The 17,946-nt window shown below is 44.8% G+C and overlaps 1 protein-coding gene across 1 annotated transcript in view; it reads left to right on the forward strand.

Annotated features, from left to right (window-relative positions):
- CHN2 (chimerin 2) overlaps positions 1–15,007 on the forward strand; it is a 291,448-nt gene extending 276,441 nt beyond the window's left edge. Inside the window, exons 9-13 of the mRNA XM_036761047.1 lie at positions 4,932–5,105; positions 5,544–5,621; positions 8,159–8,296; positions 10,570–10,675; positions 13,036–15,007. Of these exons, the coding sequence (XP_036616942.1) occupies positions 4,932–5,105; positions 5,544–5,621; positions 8,159–8,296; positions 10,570–10,675; positions 13,036–13,207 (668 nt within the window). The 3' untranslated portion in view covers positions 13,208–15,007. The remainder of the gene's footprint in view (positions 1–4,931; positions 5,106–5,543; positions 5,622–8,158; positions 8,297–10,569; positions 10,676–13,035) is intronic.
- Positions 15,008–17,946: the final 2,939 nt, after the last annotated feature.

Here is a 17,946-nt window from a genome sequence, read left to right on the forward strand (position 1 = left end):
AAAGGCTTGTGGGAAAGCCGGGGAACAATAAAGGGAGTCACCCAAAAACAGCAGACCACATTTTGCCAAACAATCCCGTCTTATCCCATGAGAGCTTCTTTTAGAATGGCCCAAAGCCAACCAATGTGCTTTGGGCCCAGTTGGCCAAATTCACTGTCACTAAGTAAATCTCTTCTTTAGCAAATTGGCATGGATGATTCTTTGAGCTTTCTCCACTTGTATATAAAATATAAGTACATATATAAAATACATATACATACACAATTTGGGGTGAACTGGTTTGGATAGAGACTTATTCCTTGGAGTGGGGAGAACGAAGGCATTAAATTAATATATGAGAGTAGCTAAGCTGCTTTAGAACACAGCAGGATGCTCAAGTGTGCTCATTAACACACTGCCACACTTCTGCCTACATGAGCAAAAAGAACTCACGTACAGGATCACATCTGATCCTTGTCACAACCACATGAGGTCAATAAGACACAGAATCCCAGAATCTCACAGTCAGAAGGGACTTCAGGAACCATCTACCCACTGGATCATAGGTTTGGACCTGGAGGTCTGGGGATGTAGTGGTCATTTAGTCCAACCTCATCACTTTAGGGAAGGGGGACCCAAAGCCCAGGGAGGCTTTATGATTTGAACTAAGAGACTCTTACTCAAAACCCAAAGTCCTACCTGAGAAAGACGCTCTACTATAACATTGAGCAAAGGTCATCCAATCTCTGTGCCAAGACCTCCAGTGAGCTCCCTACCTCCCCAGGCAGCCCATCCCACTTTTGGACAGCTCCCATTGTTAGGAACCTGGGCTTGTTTCTTCCTCTGATATCAGGCCAAAATTTGCCTCTTTGCAACTCTCTTCCTCGTCCACTCACTACTCCTATTGTCTTCCTACTGTGCGAACCCCTAGGAGGTCCCAACCTCTTTGTAACATAGAGCCACAGAGAGGCCCATTCTCAGCCAATAATTATGTAAATAAATATAATAGCTGACATTTATGTCAGGCTTTAAGGATGGCTGAGCAATTTATATCCATTCCCTCATTTGATCCTCCAAACAGCCCTGAAAGGCAAGCAATCTTTTCATCCTCCAATCTTACAAAGGAGAAAACTGAGGTTAAAAGAGGGTTAAGTGACTTGTCCAGAGTCACACAGCTGGAGAGTATGAGAGGCCAGATTTGCCAGGCTCTAAGTCCACCCCTCTCTCCATGACAGCAAGCTGTCTCTCATGAGTTCAGTCCTGCAGATATTACTGTCCCCAGCTAAAAGATGAGTGAACAGGCCCAGAGTAGTAGAAGGCCTTGCTTGTGGTCGCACTGTTATTGGATGCAGGATTCAAACCCAGGATTCTCCTGGTCCTAATTCTGATGCTCTTACCACTACACCACACTTCCCATCAGACATCTTAAACTTCTTCGTAATCAGGTCGATCCCAAAGTGGACCGGGGCACCTCTACAAGTAGCAGGTTTTCTCTTAATTGCACATTTGTAAAACAGGACTTCTTTACCCTTTGCTTTTGATAGCATAAAACACTTGGGCAATTGATTGGAGCCTATGGACCTCTTCTCTGAATCATGTTTTTAAATGCATAAAATAAAATGTAAAGAATTACAAAGAAAACAATTCTATTGAAATATATTTATAAATTTACTCTATACTTTATACATTTACAAAAAGAAGTTAACATATAGCCCAGGTTAAGAAGCCCTGCTATAATGAAGGTAGGATGGCTGCTTAGCAGAGATCATGTCAAGGGCATTCTTGGGGTTGGACTTGGTGACCACTGACATTCTCTGGGTCTCCAGAGGAACCAAATTAGGAAGCTCGTTAAACAGAGAGCAGCTTTTGTTAACTTGGGTTAAGCTGGTTCTCTCCCTGATCAGCCCCATTCTCATTGGCCGGGAATTTCCATTAGTGGATGCCACCTGCTGAGAGGGTTTTCATGGCTTCAGTGAACTCCAATGCCCCCTTTCAGCCGAGGATTTTGATAGGCTCTATAAATAATTACTCTAATTATTCTATTACATGGCACTGTAATGCACAGAGAGCCCGATGGTGCCCTGGCGAGAGGCCACTTTTTCATTATGGCTAATTTTGCAGGTGTCAAAATAAAGCCTGTATTGTAGGGGGGAAATGAAAGTCCCTGAAAGCTGGGGGGGGGCGAAGAGAGCACACAGGCTTTGGGGTACCCTTCCCAGTAGCTTCAGGAAACCTGTGGTAAAAGTTCAGCCCTTTCTAAGTGGAACAGTGTTGCTAGCTCATAGGACCCCAGAGCGGAAAGGGACCTCAGAGGCCATGTAGTTCAGCCTCTTCATTTTAGAGATGAGGAAACTAAGGCCCATGGAGGGTCAGTGACTTGCCCAAAGCCTCATGGGTAGTAAGTCAAAGGTGAGTTTTCAAACTGTGTCTTTTGACTCCAAATCTAGGGCCCTTTCCACTCTGCACTGTCTCCCTAATCAGAAGGGCTCTCAGAGGTCATCCAATCCATCCCCCTGCCAAGGCACTGGCCATCTCCAAAAGGTTCTCAACAACTACTTTGCTCATCTCTGGCCCAGGCTAGAACAAAGGGCAGAGGGAGGAAAGCAGAGTGAAGCTATTCATGCCACTCATCAGCACCCCCTTATGAATCACCAACAGTCTAGCCACGTAGAACATAAGCCCATGAGGGCTTACTTTTGTTTTTGTGGCTCCAGCATCTGGAGTCCCTGGCGTATAGTAGTAACATATTAACGATTAATTATGATTAATTAACTATAATTAATAATTATATTTTTGATTAATAATTATCATACTTTATATATTATATTTTATGTATTGTGTATATCATATGATATATTCTATATTATATTAATATAGAATAACTAATATATTAATGATTAATTAACCACTGCTAAATGATTGAGTGCTAGCTTTGGGAAGCCCTTCTGAACCATCTCTGGAAGCCTTTTTTTGATCCTCAGAATTTCTGTTATCTGGAGTGGTATGTAATAGAAAAATCAGTGAACTTGGAGCCAGGTAATCTGGCCTAAATGCCAGTTTCATTAATAACTAGCATTAGCACCTCAGGCAAGACACCTATGCTCTATGGGTCTCAGTTTCCTCATTTCTAAAAAATGTAAGACCTGTTTATTCTGGAGCCTGAATGAGACCATGTGCATTAAAGTACTTTGTGACTAGAAAGTGCTATGTTTAAAAAGTAAGTTATTATAGCATTACTACTATTAATAATGATCACTGGTTCATAAATAGGTTAATTGCATTTTCTTGGAGAAAAGTCTAGTTAAGGAAATAATTTCATAAGGACTTAATAAAGGAGACTATGAGCAAATGAATTTAAGCACGATTCTGGCACATTGAGAATTTGAATAAAAAATTAACTTCATTGTAGCAAAAGTTGCCTGGCTACAAAGATACAAAATAGCATCCTTGGCGTGGCAAGGTATAGGAATGTAGACGATTCCCTAGCAAGGAAGTTGAATTCTTACAAAATTCATAGGAGCCATCATTTGGAGAGGCCCCTGGTGTTGGGTGGCCAGCAATTAACCTATCTGCTCACAGATAATGGAATGTTGTATTTAGGTTTTTCCTCCTTCAGGAGGGCAAAGGGTGAAAATGGTTCTGCGTTCTTATTTCCCTGGCAATATGCTTCCTGGTTCCGTAGCAGCAAGCCCCTGACTTACCAGAGAATGACTTTGGACAATCGATGAATCAAAAGGATCTATTAAGCCCCTACTATGTCCTAGGCATTGGTGACCTAGCAGGTAAAGCATTGGACTTGAGGTATGCTGTGTTGACTCTAAGATCTGCCACGTCACTGAGCTCTGCTGCTTGGGCATTAGGAGCTGACTTGGAGCCCTGTGCCCACCCAGCCCTGTTGGCAGGCCATTGCCTACTTTTCCCCTTTCCACATCTCTTGGATTGTTCAGAGAAAATCTGATGTTGGGAACTGTATGTTCAGGGGCAAGTAGACCCAGACCCTCAGGCTATAGTACTTTGTGCATATATGCCTACAAGCTGCATGGTTTGAACAAATCTCTCTTCCTTTCTTTAAACTTCAGCTTTATCAGCTGCAAAATGGGGGTATTGGCTTAGGAAGGCAGCTCGGCACAGCAGAAAAGGTGCCAGACCCAGAGTCTGAGGACCTGAGTTCAAACCCTGGTTCTTCATTTACAAAATGCATGACCTTGGGCAAAGGGCTTACCCTCCTTGGGACTCAGTTTCCTTATCTGTAAAATGAGAGGCGCTGAACTAATGACCTCCAAGGTTTCTTCTAACTCCAAATCTATAAGCCAAAGATCTTGGATGATCTAATAGTCCCGTCCAGCCTTAATTATGGTCAATAAATATGTTAGCATAGTAAGCAAATACATATTAACCAAAAATTAAGTATATGTATCACCAGCTTGTGCAGGGGACATGAAGATATGAAATACTCTCCTCCCTCAAGGAAGGGATATTATACTTGGGGGGTTGTGGGGCAGGGAGCAACACCATGTATTTACAGAAATACAAAGTAATTTCATGAGGGAACTAGAACTAACAGCTTGGGGATGGGGATCAGGAGAGACGTCTGGGCGGTAGCTTTGAAGGGGACTCAGGATTCCATGGTCTTATCTACATGTTCACTCAGGCTCATTTCCAGAGCCATCAGAGTGAGGTATACCTGACCTATTGGGCTGGAACCATAACAGACAGGTCAGAAATGCTGGTCAGCACCATGGAATAATCTGGGGAGGCCGTAAGATTTTCACACCTCTAATTCTAGAAACATTCACAGTCACTGTGAGCATTTTGACCCTTCAGAAGAATCCTCTTCAGACCTTCCCCTGCACATGTGACAGAGAACAAATAAGCCACCAGGAGCTCAGGGCAGATGTCAAGAAGCAGGTCAAAAACTAACAAAATCCTCCCCCCCTTTTTTTGTTTTTCAGATTGTGGCCTGAATGTCCACAAGCAATGCTCGAAGCATGTCCCCAATGATTGTCAGCCGGACCTCAAGCGCATCAAGAAAGTGTACTGCTGTGATCTCACCACCCTGGTGAAGGCCCACAACACCCAGAGGCCCATGGTGGTGGACATGTGCATTCGGGAGATTGAAGGCAGAGGTTTGGGAAGACCAGCTTGTTCTAAAATATCTGTTGTTTGGTGTTCAGACTTTGAGAGGCTCCAGATTGAGGGACCCTGCCCAGCATTGTTGAAAGAATCCTTCTGAAGTTTACTTTGTGGCCAGAGTCAACAGATTTCCTAACACACACACATCCCACTCCCCAAAAGGTGCTATGATAGATAGAATACTATGGGGTGGGGTCAAGAAGACCAGGACGCAAATGTCTCCTGAAAAACTTAGCAGGATGTTCATAGGCAAGGAACTTGCTGCTTCCCTATGCCCCAGACACATTCCCCTAGGATTTGGTGGAGGGAGCTCCCACACTGGAAATTCCTACATGGTGACTAAATCACCAACATTACTGTCATTTCTTGTTCAGGGTTATTGTTTGCAGGGAGAGAGCTGGAATTCAGCTTCCTGTGTTTTCCTTTTTCAGGTTTAAAGTCAGAAGGGCTCTACAGAGTCTCAGGGTTCACTGAACACATCGAAGACGTCAAGATGGCTTTTGACAGAGGTACGCCTGAGAATTCCCTCCTGCCTCATTTGGGCATCAGACACCCTCCTGGTGAACAGGTTTGACAATGAACTTCATTTGGAGGCAGCTTCTTTGTTTCCATTAATGAGTACACTGCCGAAGGGTGAGACTCAGTGTGCCCAGCCAGCCAGAGTGCCCAGCACTGAGCCACACAGATTGGTCAGCTTTCCTAGAGGCCACAACCATCTGAAAGCTCTGAAAGAGGAGCTCCAAGGTAGTATATGACATGCTCAGGGAAAGCAAGGGAGAGTGAGAAGCACTTAGAGCCCTGGAGTTGGAGTCAGAAAGATCTGAGTTCAAATCTTCCTTCAGACACAGAATACTGGTGTATCCTTGAGTAAGTCACATGACCATATATGTTTCTGTTTCCTCATCTATAAAATGAAAGGTCCCCTAAGGACACTTTCAGCTCATCCTGAGAATCCAGGCTCATCTTTTGATGTGTTACTCAGAGTGAGTCCAGAGTACTCTGAAGTCCCCCCCCCCCCCACTTCTAACCCTTTTCTTACAATCTTTTTTCTTTTATTCTCTCATTTTACTTTGAAGAGCTCAAAGTGGCAGATGAGGGTGTGATGGTGCGGAAAGGGGCAAGGATTTTTGTCCCTTCCCTCCTTGAGTTTCCTATAGGAGCTTCCAGTGTGGAAAGTCTGCACCTATGCAGATCAACAACTCCTCAGTAACTTAGCATTTTAAAGACTCATTTGTGGTCACTCTGCCATCATGTGTTACATATAGTACTTGAAGCTAGGTCTTTTTCTGACTCAAAGGCAGGACCTATACCACACCTGCCTCTCCTCCAGTTGAAAAGGAGCAGGCAATGGGGTCAAATAATGACTTGTAGGGCTTAGCTTGCTAAGCATTTTCTTCTCTTTGTGCTGATTTTTGTTCTTTTAAGTTCCCGAGTTTAAAGGAAATGCTGGGAATTTGTCAGTGACACCTACATCTTTTGTCAAAAGGAAATGAGTCTTTGCTCTTAAATTGTGCTAGCCAATGGTCGTGTCTGGAATGGACAGCCATTCCACCAGCCATGTCTGGAATGGACTCCCATCTCATTGGCCATGTCTGGAATGGACTCTCACCCCAAGGGCCATGTCTGGAATGGACTCCCATCTCATTGGCCATGTCTGGAATGGACTCTCACCCCAAGGGCCATGTCTGGAATGGACTCCCATCTCATTGGCCATGTCTGGAATGGACTCCCATCTCATTAGCCATGTCTGGAATGGACTCCCATCTCATTGGCCATGTCTGGAATGGACTCCCATCTCATTGGCCATGTCTGGAATGGACTCCCATCTCATTGGCCATGTCTGGAATGAACTCCCATCTCATTAGCCATGTCTGGAATGGACTCTCACCCCAAGGGCCATGTCTGGAATGGACTCCCATCTCATTGGCCATGTCTGGAATGGACTCCCATCTCATTGGCCATGTCTGGAATGAACTCCCATCTCATTAGCCATGTCTGGAATGGACTCTCACCCCAAGGGCCATGTCTGGAATGGACTCCCATCTCATTAGCCATGTCTGGAATGGACTCTCACCCCAAGGGCCATGTCTGGAATGGACTCCCATCTCATTAGCCATGTCTGGAATGGACTCTCACCCCAAGGGCCATGTCTGGAATGGACTCCCATCTCATTGGCCATGTCTGGAATGGACTCCCATTTCATTGGCCATGTCTGGAATGACTCCCACCCCAAGGGCCATGTGTGGAATGGACTCCCAAGCCAAGGGCCATGTATGGAATGGACATCCATTCCACCAGCCACATCTGGAATGGACTCTCATCCCAATCTACCTTGAATTTAACTCCACCATATTTACTACTGACTCTCCCAATAGAATGGAAGTTCTTTAAGGGCAGGAAGTATACCATTATTGTTTTATATCCTCAGTGCCTGCAACATAGTAGCCTGGAGCCCTCAGGACTCCCCCAACTGCATCTCCTTGTGTTTAGATTCCAGAACCAGCTCCAATTTTATCTTATTCTACCCCTTTACCTCCCAGAATCAACTTAATTCAATGAATGTTTAGTAACTGCCTATTATGTGCAAAATCATTATTGTGGGTACTGGAGACACAATGACAAAAGAAAAGGGAAAGAGAGGAAAAGAAAAATAATCCCTGTCCTCAGGGAGCTTCTATTCTCCAGGTGAAATATTCTTGGCTTTCTAGGCCTGAAAAGTGGTTAGTCAAAACCTGAGTTGGAAATATTTGTTATTGGGTTTTTGCCTCCTTCTCTCTCTTTCTTTTCTATTTCCCTCCCTCTTTCCTTTTCCTTTATCTCCCCTTCTTCCTTTTCCCCTCCCTTCTCTCTTCCCTCTCCTTTTTTCACTCTCTTTTCCTTTCCTTCTCTTCCTTTTGCTCCCTCTTCTTCCTTTCCCCCGCTATTCTCCCTTTTTCTTCCTTTACTTTTCCCTCCTCTTGCTTCCTTCTAGCTTTGTTTCTTCTTTGATATAACCATGGAGAAGCGAGGACACTAGTTAGTAATGCATCTCTCGGCTCTCTCCTAGATGGTGAGAAGGCAGATATATCTGCCCACATATATCCAGACATCAACATCATCACAGGGGCACTGAAACTGTACTTCCGAGACTTGCCGATTCCTGTCATCACTTATGATACCTATGCCAAGTTTATAGATGCAGCTAGTAAGTATGAAGCCTTCTGCAAGAAGCCCTCCTGGCTTTGTTTAGGCAAAGAGCGTCTGAGTAGGAGAACATGAAAACTTTGGATACAAAAACCAAGTGATTATAAATGATTGTCTTCGCCACACTTTCCATTTGGTTACCAATGCCATCCACCCTTGATGACCAGCACCAGCCATAATAAGAGCTGATATTTCTATGGCCTCGAAGGCTGGCAAAGTCCTTCACCATGATGGTCACAGTTGAGCCTCACAAGGACCCTGTGAGGAAATTACTAGAAGTGGTGTTATCATCCCCATTTTATAGAATATGGAGTGGAGGGTAGAGCAGTTCAATTACCTTCCCAGGTCACACCACTATTAAGTATCTGAGGTGGAATTTGAACCCAGATCTACCTGACTTCAAATCCAGCACTTTCCTTATGCTTCCTCCAGGACTGTGCATTTAATGAAGCATTGGGGCTCTGAGCCTTCTTCCAGTAGACTTGGCTATGGTTGGGCAGGAGAGATTTCGACCCCTGGGGACTGGTCCTTCCCTCTCTCTTCCTCACGCTTGAGCCAGTGTGCCTGTATCATGTACATGTATATGGGCTGTGCAGAAGCCTTGGGCAGGAAGGGTTCAACATTCACAGTTGCCCTACCTACCCAGTTTTTCAGCATTAGTACAGGCACCTAGGTGGCACAGGGTACGGGACCTGGAGTCAGCAAGACCTTCATTCAAATCATCCTCAGACACATGACTTCATCTCTGCTTGTGTCAGTTTTCTTGTCGCAAAATGAGGATATTAATAGCACCTACCTTCCCAGATTGTTGTGAGGAGCAAATGAGCTAATAATTAGAAAGCACTAGGTGCTGCAGTGGATAGAGTACCGAGCCTGGAGTCAGGAAGACTCATTTTCCTGGGTTCAAATCCAACCTCAGACACTTCCTAGCTGTGTGACCCTGGGCAAGTCACTTCACCCTGTTTGCCTCAGTTTCCACGTCTGTAAAATGAGCTGGAGAAGGAAATGGCAAATCGCTTCAGTTTCTCTGCCAAGAAAACCCCAAATGGGGTCGTGGACGTGACTAAACAGTAACAACCATCACCATACCTGTCACATAGTGAGCACTATATGAATGTTAGCTATTGTTGTTGTTAGTTGAAAGAGTGCTGGATTTGGAGTCATAGGATCTGGGTTCAAATCCTAGTTCTGGTATTTGCTACCTCTGTGACCTTTAGAAAGTCAGGTCACCTCTGTGGGTTTCAGTCCCTCCAAATGAAACTAGACCTTTCCTCATTTCCCTTCCACCTCTAAACTCTGTTGTTCTGCCCTGAGATTTCACCTACCTCCCAATAAGCCTAAGGACCATTGCTTTATTCAGGGAACTGAGAGAGCCATCACCTGCCACCTCTTCTGACAGTTTTAGCCTCAATGACAGGTACCCTTCCTCCCCAAAGCTTGTTGGTATTACATCTGCTCTGCTGAATAGCAAAAATCAAATTTCTGCCTATTCCTGTTTTGAAACTTGAGCCCCCATCGGGTCTCCCATGAAATTCAATTGAATCCAATCCAATAAACCTTAGCTTCCTTCAATCCACAACTTAGACGCCACCAACCATAAGACCTTTCCCTTTCTTCTCTTTTGCTAGCATTATCTCTCTCTTGAAAGTATTTATTTACTTCTCTGTATACAGGTTGTATTCTCTCCTCCCTCCCCCTTCTCCAGTAGAACTTAAGCTACTTGGGGTCAGGGACTGCTAATACACAGTTTTCCATCAATGGTGTGAGGAAGGTCTTTTCCTCCTAATAGATGAGCCTGAATGTTTTTTTTTTTTTTTTCCTGGAAGCATTCAGGTTTAACTTCACCTGGCTATATCGTCATCCAACTGCTATCTTCAGCAAGTCTGTGATTGGCGTTAGAGGGTCCCCAAGGCTGTTATTTAGCTGTCTACTAATGGGTGCCCCAGCTCCAAGTCCTCCCCACATTGCTACTCAGACAAGCACCTCATGGTCAATAGAGGGATGCCCAGGCCTCTTTACCACCAGAAGGAAGAGCTGGGGCACTCTTACCAGTAGAAATAGGTGCCTGCTCTAGGTGTTTGAGATACTTTCCAGAACCAGACAATTTTAGGTGAAAACTTTTTTCATGTCATTTCTCCTTGGATAGGTATAGAATTCCATTTCAAAACAGGAAGCTTTAGTTTCTTAAAACAGCAGCCACACCAGCAGAGTGCCTTCACCTCCTTCATGCAGCCTGGTCCTGTGTGCTGACATTTATGTCATCTGATTCCACAGAAATCTCCAATCCAGATGAGAGATTAGAGGCCGTCCATGAAGTCTTAATGTTGCTGCCCCCCGCCCATTATGAGACGCTCAGATACCTAATGATTCATCTCAAAAAGTAAGTGGACACCTCACAGACCAGGTGGCTTCTGTCACATTTGGGTGGGGGAGGGGGGAGTTGGCATTGGTTACACACTAGAGCATTTTACCCAGATCAGAAGATGGACAGACAGCTTCAACTAAATGGCCCCCCTGGACTTTTCCCCAGCTCATCCACATGCCTGCCTCCTTTTCTGGACTGTGCCCTTCTTTGTTCATTGCCCTCCTTCCTTCTCCCAGCAGCCCTCCGGCCTCTCCTGTCTCCTTCTCCAGCCCTCCCTTCCACCTTTCTGTCCTGTTACAGATCTACACCCTATTATGGCCCACCCCATCCCATACTTTTCTTTTGCCTCTCTATGCCTCTGGTGTGTGAAAGTGGGAGCCCTGGGTTTGGAGGCTGGCCTCAGTGGGCAGTCCATTTCACACTTGTCTCCCTCTATTTCCAATCTCTAGTATGTGTTTCTGTGGGGAGGTCAGGACATGGGTTCCTTTAGCTATTGGAGAAGGGCAACATTATTGTTGAGGCAATAAAAATTGATTGAAGAAGATAGGGCATCAGACCCAAAAAGATGGCACCAAGGTAGCAAGCCATAATGCTTCATGTGCCTTGTGAATCACGGAAATCGAGTGGCACCATGGTGCAGGGGGTAGGGAGATGGACAAGCTGGCATGCTGATCTGGGAGTCAGGAAAAACTCCACTCAAATCCCATATCAGACCATGGGACCCCTCTAGCCTTTCCTCACCTATAAATTTCATGAGTTGGAGTCAACAGCCTCCAAGGTATCTTTCAAGCTCAGAATCTATGATCCCTGGTCTTCTAATTCAGGGTGGTCAGCGATGGAAAAAGTCACCTTGGCACCTTAGCCCTCCCCCCTCCCAAAAGGAAAGGCCAATTTCTGATGCCGGCTACTTAATCTGTTTCATCGTAAGTCCCAAGGAGTGCTTCGTTTACCTAATTAGTAGGTTGCAGTTTGTCAGCTCCATCTTTAAGTGAGCTTGGTCTTTGATCAAGGCCTCATAGTCAGAACTAATAGTGATGTGTTCGTGGCTGCGTAAGCTTCTTAAACTCCCTTTCTTTCTTGGGGCGGGGTGGTGGAGGGGGAGGGATAGTGTTCACTATATGTGCATGATAGAATATCACTAGATTAGGTGAACGTGTTCAGTTTCAGAACCTGGACAAATGAAGAGCTGGACTCTAAAAGGAACAGTGAAATCACCAATGGATTTGGACTCAGAGGCCCTGGGTTCAAATCCTGGTTTGTCCCCTTGCTCCCTGTGTGACTTTGGAAAAATCAGTTCTCAGCTCTCAGGGCCTAGCTTTCTTCATCTGTGACTCTCAATGGCTCCTAAGGCCTCTTCCAGTTCTCAGTGTGGTATCCTGTGGTCATGGGCCCCCCTCACTACCCTCTCCTTTTGATCCAGAAGGATCTCCTTTTCTTTATTTCTTGAACTTTTTTCAATTGAAAGATCATTATATTGAGCCAACTCCCAAGACTGAGCAAAGGCCTTAGGATGACGGATGATGGACACAGGCGCAGAAAACAAAATAGGGAAGAATGTTGGAAGTGGAGGGGGAGGGGCTGGCAAGGACGATTGTTATCGGTTTTTACTTTCTGTTGTTTCAAACCCACTCCCAATGATTTAAAACAGAACAAAGCAAAACCTGAGTTCATGTTCTCCTGGGTTGAGTCAGCCTGGTTCCAAATGTATGATCCAGAGAGAAATCGTGGCATACTGGCCTGGGAGTCAGGGTGTCCTGGTTAGAGGTGGGGGTGGGCAGGAGACAACAAGCATTAGTCATTGAGGTAGGCCTGCTGTAGGAGGGAGAGATCAGCCAAATCCCCACGAGTATCCTCTTTTAGATAAACCAGAGTTTCTGACTCCCTGTGGGGCCAAAGATAAATCACTTAAATTTCTTTTTCCTGGATTTCCCACCTGTAAAATGGGCTTTATGCTTTTTCTGTTTGTATTGATGTCACTTAAATTTCTTTTTCCTTGATTTTCTCGCCTATAAAATGGGCCTTATGCTTTTTCTGTTTATTTGTCTTAAGACAGTGGAAGGAAGGAGGATTGATGAATATGAGCTCCTTAAGAGCAGCATTTGTTTTTCATTCTTTGTGTTTCCATTCCCCAACACCTAACCTAGTGCCAGGTACACAGTAGGTGCTCAATAAATGCTTCCTGGATTGAACAGACTGTCTCAAAACAAGTGTGCTGCAGCAGTAGGGCACTGAGAAGTTAGGACTTGGCCAGGGTCACACATCGGCAGGACTTGAACCCAGGTGTTCCTGGCTTCAGGGCCAAGTCTCCCCTGGCCTCTTGCTGCCTTTGTTTTTGTTCTACGGGAAGGTAATGGAGAGGGGCTGGTGTCTTTCAGAGTCACGATGAATGAAAAGGAGAACTTCATGAACGCCGAGAACCTCGGGATCGTGTTCGGCCCCACCCTGATGAGGCCCCCCGAGGAGAGCACCCTCGCCACCCTCAACGACATGCGGTACCAGAAGCTCATTGTGCAGATCTTAATAGAGAACGAAGACGTTTTGTTCTAAGCCAGCAGGGAAGTGGGCTGTGTGGCCTCGGCCCGGCCTCAGCTGATAAGGCGAAAGGAATGAAAACATTTCTTATTTTGCCTGGCTTTACTTTTTAAACAAAGAAAAGGAGTCGCTGGGCCACCGTGGAATGCTCACGTCTCCTGGACATACACCTCTCTCCTGGAAAGAATGAGGGGGAGGGTAAGAAAATCCTTTGCCTTGTGTCTCTAGCCTGACCACTTACATATATTTGTGCTGAGGAATAGCACTGGATTGTTTCTTTAACTTATTACAAGAACGCAGACCTTTTCAACAGCAGTGTCTTCGGGCATGCAAGTGGCCCCTTACTCAGGGGCAGCTTTTCAAGACATTTCCCACCTGCAAAAGGACAATTCTATAAGTCTAATGTTGGACAGAACCTATATTATAAAATTTATTTTTTACGTTATTGAACAGCAAGAATGGTATTTTATTTTAGCAAAAGAGAACTCGATGCAGTGAATTTATTATCGCCCTTCAGTAGGCCCTGCCCTGAGTTCTTGCAGGATCCCATGAAAATCTGGACCACTCCTACAGTATTCTCTTGGCATACCTCCAGTCTAACCAGGGCTTCCCGTGGCAATGCCAAATGTTACGCACAGCCCAGCTCTCGGAGTTTCCGCGTGAGCACCAACATCCTGTTGTATAGCACAAACATGGTGGTTTCAGCCTCCTCCTGTAAAACCAGCATCAGTTTCCAAAGGCTGAGCTTGAAGAATGGCCTTCCATTCCCCCAGTGGATCTTCCAGTGCGGGTCACTTAGAAGGAGAGGGAGTGGGGGCCTGGGGGATGCTGGTTATAGTTTGGCCAAAGGCATAAGTGAACATTTGGCTTCTCTCTTCTTCTTGGGAGAGCTTTGATAATTAACTCGTTTAAGGCAAAGGTAGCTCTTTGTCACATCGGTGTACACATGAAGGTTAAGCTGCAGAAAAAAAGTAAACCTTCTGTTGAATGTTTTCCATTCCAACCCAACAGCATTTATTTATTAAGAAAGTGCCTATGATGTATAAGGCACCGTGCTGGGCCTGGAGATAGAAAGACCAAACAAAAGCCCATCTTTATCTGCCAGGGAGCTCCCTCTGGGCTTAGGACAAGCAAGACAACAGGCTATTTTCTTCAGGGGGAGTTGGTAAGTCTGGTTCTCTCCCAGAGTTTGCTAATCCTCCCAGAAGCTGATCCCTAGTTGATTATTTAATCTTCTCCTATGTATGACAGGTTCTATTTTCTTTATGTTGTTCATCTGTTTTCTTAATATGCCTCTTTGCACCTAAATTCCCACCCAGACAAAATCTTACAAATATCCTCAATTCACCACCTTCCCAGACTGTTATTGGTTTAGATTTTTTTAATCTTTTCCTCTGATTAGCTGAATCATGTGATTCAACCCCTCACGGTTCGTTCGCTGAATGATCTCAAAAAGCAAAATTGATTATTGATTTTCCATTGTGTGCAAAGTGGAACAGAGAGGTGGAAGAAGAGGAGGGGGAGGAGGAAGAGTGCATTCTTGGGTCCTCTAAAAGAGGGAGGAGTCACAAGGGCTATGGGCCTGGGCAGCACGATTGCACAGTATGTGTGTGTGGGTGTGGGTGGGTGGGTGTTTGGGGGTGGCGCTTCCACTCTTGGACTTCCCCATGACTGTCCAGCTTTGTTGTAGCGTGTGTAATTCTTGATACTGTCATAAAAAATTATCTGGAAATGGTTTTATTTTGTGAAGTGAACCTTCTTTGTAATTTATGAGAGTGTAAATGGAAGGAAAAAACATTAAATGTATTGAGAGTTCTCGTGCCTGTTATGTTGGTGAGTACAAAACATGCGTGTGGCTCTTAAGAAAAGCATTGGCGAAATGCTTTGGGTTCAGAAAGATGGTGGGTGGTGTGGGGTCCTAAAGACGTCAAGAAAAAAACAGTTGCTCACACACAACCTGGGGTTCTCCTGGCTTGGAAGTTAGGTCTAAAATTCTAATACTTAACTTTGTCTTCACCTGGCCTTCATCCTCTAACTCTGCAACCTTCAGATGAAGGGAACCGCCTCTTCTGTGTGTGACTCTCCCCTTCTCCACCCCCTAAAGGAGGGCCTTGGGGAAGACAGGAAGTATGTGTGTATATGTAGATATGTATATGTATGTTTGTATGTGTGTTGCTGTGTTTTGAAGTACAGGCTAACAAAGCCCCCTCCTTTCCCTTCCCACAACATCTGCTCCCTTGAGTTTTGTGGCATAACTCACTTCAGCAAGCATTTATACATCACTTTAAGGTTTTCAGAGTGCTTGACAAATAACTCATTTGATCCTCACAACAGTCCTGAGAGGGAGGTGCTATTATTATCACCTTTACAGGTGAGCAAACTGAGGCAGACAATGGTTAAGCAACTTGCCTAGGGTCACACAGTATTTGAGGTCAAATTTAAACTCAAGTCCACTATGTTTCTATTATGTATAAGACACTGTGCTATGAAAATAAAAATGAACAAATATTCTTCTAGGGCACTACCCCCTATACCCAGATAAGTAAATACAAAGTAATTTCAGGGGATGAGAAGCACCAAAAATTGGGGGGTGGGGGTGGGGGTGCTAAGGTAAGTCCTCAAATAGAAGATGGCTCCTGCTTTGGATGCAGTTAAGGATTCTAAGGTGGAGGTGAGAAAGGAGAATATGGGGAGGGAAAAGAGTGGGGGAGGGCACAGCCTATATAAAAGTGTGGAGATGGGAGATGGAATGTCTTGAAACAGGAACAGCAAGGTCATTTGGGTTGAAAGGTAGAGTGTGTAATGAGGAGTCACTTTAAGTCTATTTAGTCTACTCAGAGGCTTTTTCCCCCAGTTTCACTTACTCTGGGGTTCTCAGCTATGTTCTTGACAGTTCCAGTCGCTAGTTGAATGACCTTGAAACAAGCAAGGTATTACTGGCTATCTACAGAGATGGAGCCAACCTCTGATCATCCATTATTCCCATCCATTATCGGCTGTTGGCTTATTTGTCTAAGATGCCTTTTCAGTCATATCTGAGCAAACTTAGATTGGGTATTTCTAATATGGAAATTCACTCTTTAACATCAATCACTCGGAGGAAGATTTAGCTGCTCCAATTTGCCTATGACACAAATCTCAGAGGGATCCCAATGCTGGGACATAACTGAATCACAAAAGACTGTGACACGCTTGATCAAATCTCAGAGGCTGAAATTGAATAGAGCCAATCCTAGCCCTGGGCTTCCTTCCAAAGATCAAGCCTGATTCCAAGCACCAAGGGTTATCTGACAAGAGTCAGGGGCTGTGAGAGGAGGAGCATTGTGCCCAGAAGGGGCAAAGTGAGGGTCCCACCATACCTGGGTCTAGTCATGCCACATCTGGGGTCTTGTGTTCATTTCTCCCCAGCCTCAGAGGACACAACTATAGTAACTAGTGAGAGTTGGAACAAAGTAGCTTTAGGCTCCACATCAAGAAAATTGTCCTAACCAAACTATCTGAACATGGAATGGGCTTCAAGTGGCCATGGGCTCCTCCTCTCCAGGGGTCTTCAAACCAAGGCTGGATGACTCAGCTCACTAGGGTTCTTGTCAAGGGAAATCATGGTTATGTAGCAATTGGACTAAAAGGCTTCTTCCAACAAGCTATGGATTGCTTCCTAGTTGGCTTCTTGCCCCTTCACCCTACCACCATTCCTCGAAGCCAGGATCCAGCACAACCACACCCTCCCAGGGATCCCTCTTTCATTCCTGACTCAAGAAGGAACCTTGGCCAGTGCCTTTTACCTTTCCTGGGAAATTCAGAAGCATGGAGAAGCCGTCCTCAAATGAGGTCATTCAGCGATTTAGCTTGAATCCTAAGTCTTTAGCACAGACCACCCTCCCAGCATATGATCCACCTGTCTGCTACCACAGGCCAGCCACACCTCATGGCAACATTTAAGGAACCATGACCCCAAGCATCTTGGGGCCAATGCAACATGGCCAACAGATATAGCTCAGGTTTCCTGACCACAGCCAGCCAGCAACCCAAGCAGGACAATTACAAACATAGCAAGAAGATGGTTAAATGTCAAGAACTAGATGGAACCTCGAGAGAACTAGCTCCCCCCTCTCCTTACAGAGGAAGAAATTCAGGTCCAAGCAGTAAAGTGACTTGTCACAATTTAGAGTTAGAGGCTCAAGTGTTGGAATTGTTAGCTGAGCCAAACAACAAGAAGGCTATGGAAGAGAGAAGAATGAAAAAGAAAAGTTGGGTTGTGTTTGTTTTTTCATATCCTATAGCTGATGTCTTTTTCTTCCTCCATAATCCTGTATACAGTTGTGCTTGGGGTTGTGCACATCTCACAGGTGATGGGGTTTTGGCTAGATACATGGTCAACATTTTGTACTCGCCACTGAAGAAGCCTGGTCAAGATAAATGCAATCTTTATCTCTCCTTCTCCCTCCCCCCCCAAGTTATTGAAAATAATTATATAGATCTATCTACTTATTTCATTATATTTGTTGGGATTATATGCCCATTTATTCTGATTATATATTTATCTATTTCATTAATTTAATTATTTATTGGGATTATATATTTATTACAGCGGTTTATTTAACAAATAATTTTTGAGAGGCAGTGTTGCACAATGGATAAGAAGTTGCCCTCATGGTTTTGAAAGACCAGAGTTCAAATCCTTCCCTGACACATATTAGCTGTAGGATCCTGGGCATTTACCCCTCTGTGCTCTAGTCAAGTCTCTAAGACTT

Source organism: Trichosurus vulpecula, chromosome 5, assembly GCF_011100635.1.
Source record: "Trichosurus vulpecula isolate mTriVul1 chromosome 5, mTriVul1.pri, whole genome shotgun sequence".
Lineage (NCBI taxonomy): Eukaryota > Metazoa > Chordata > Mammalia > Diprotodontia > Phalangeridae > Trichosurus > Trichosurus vulpecula.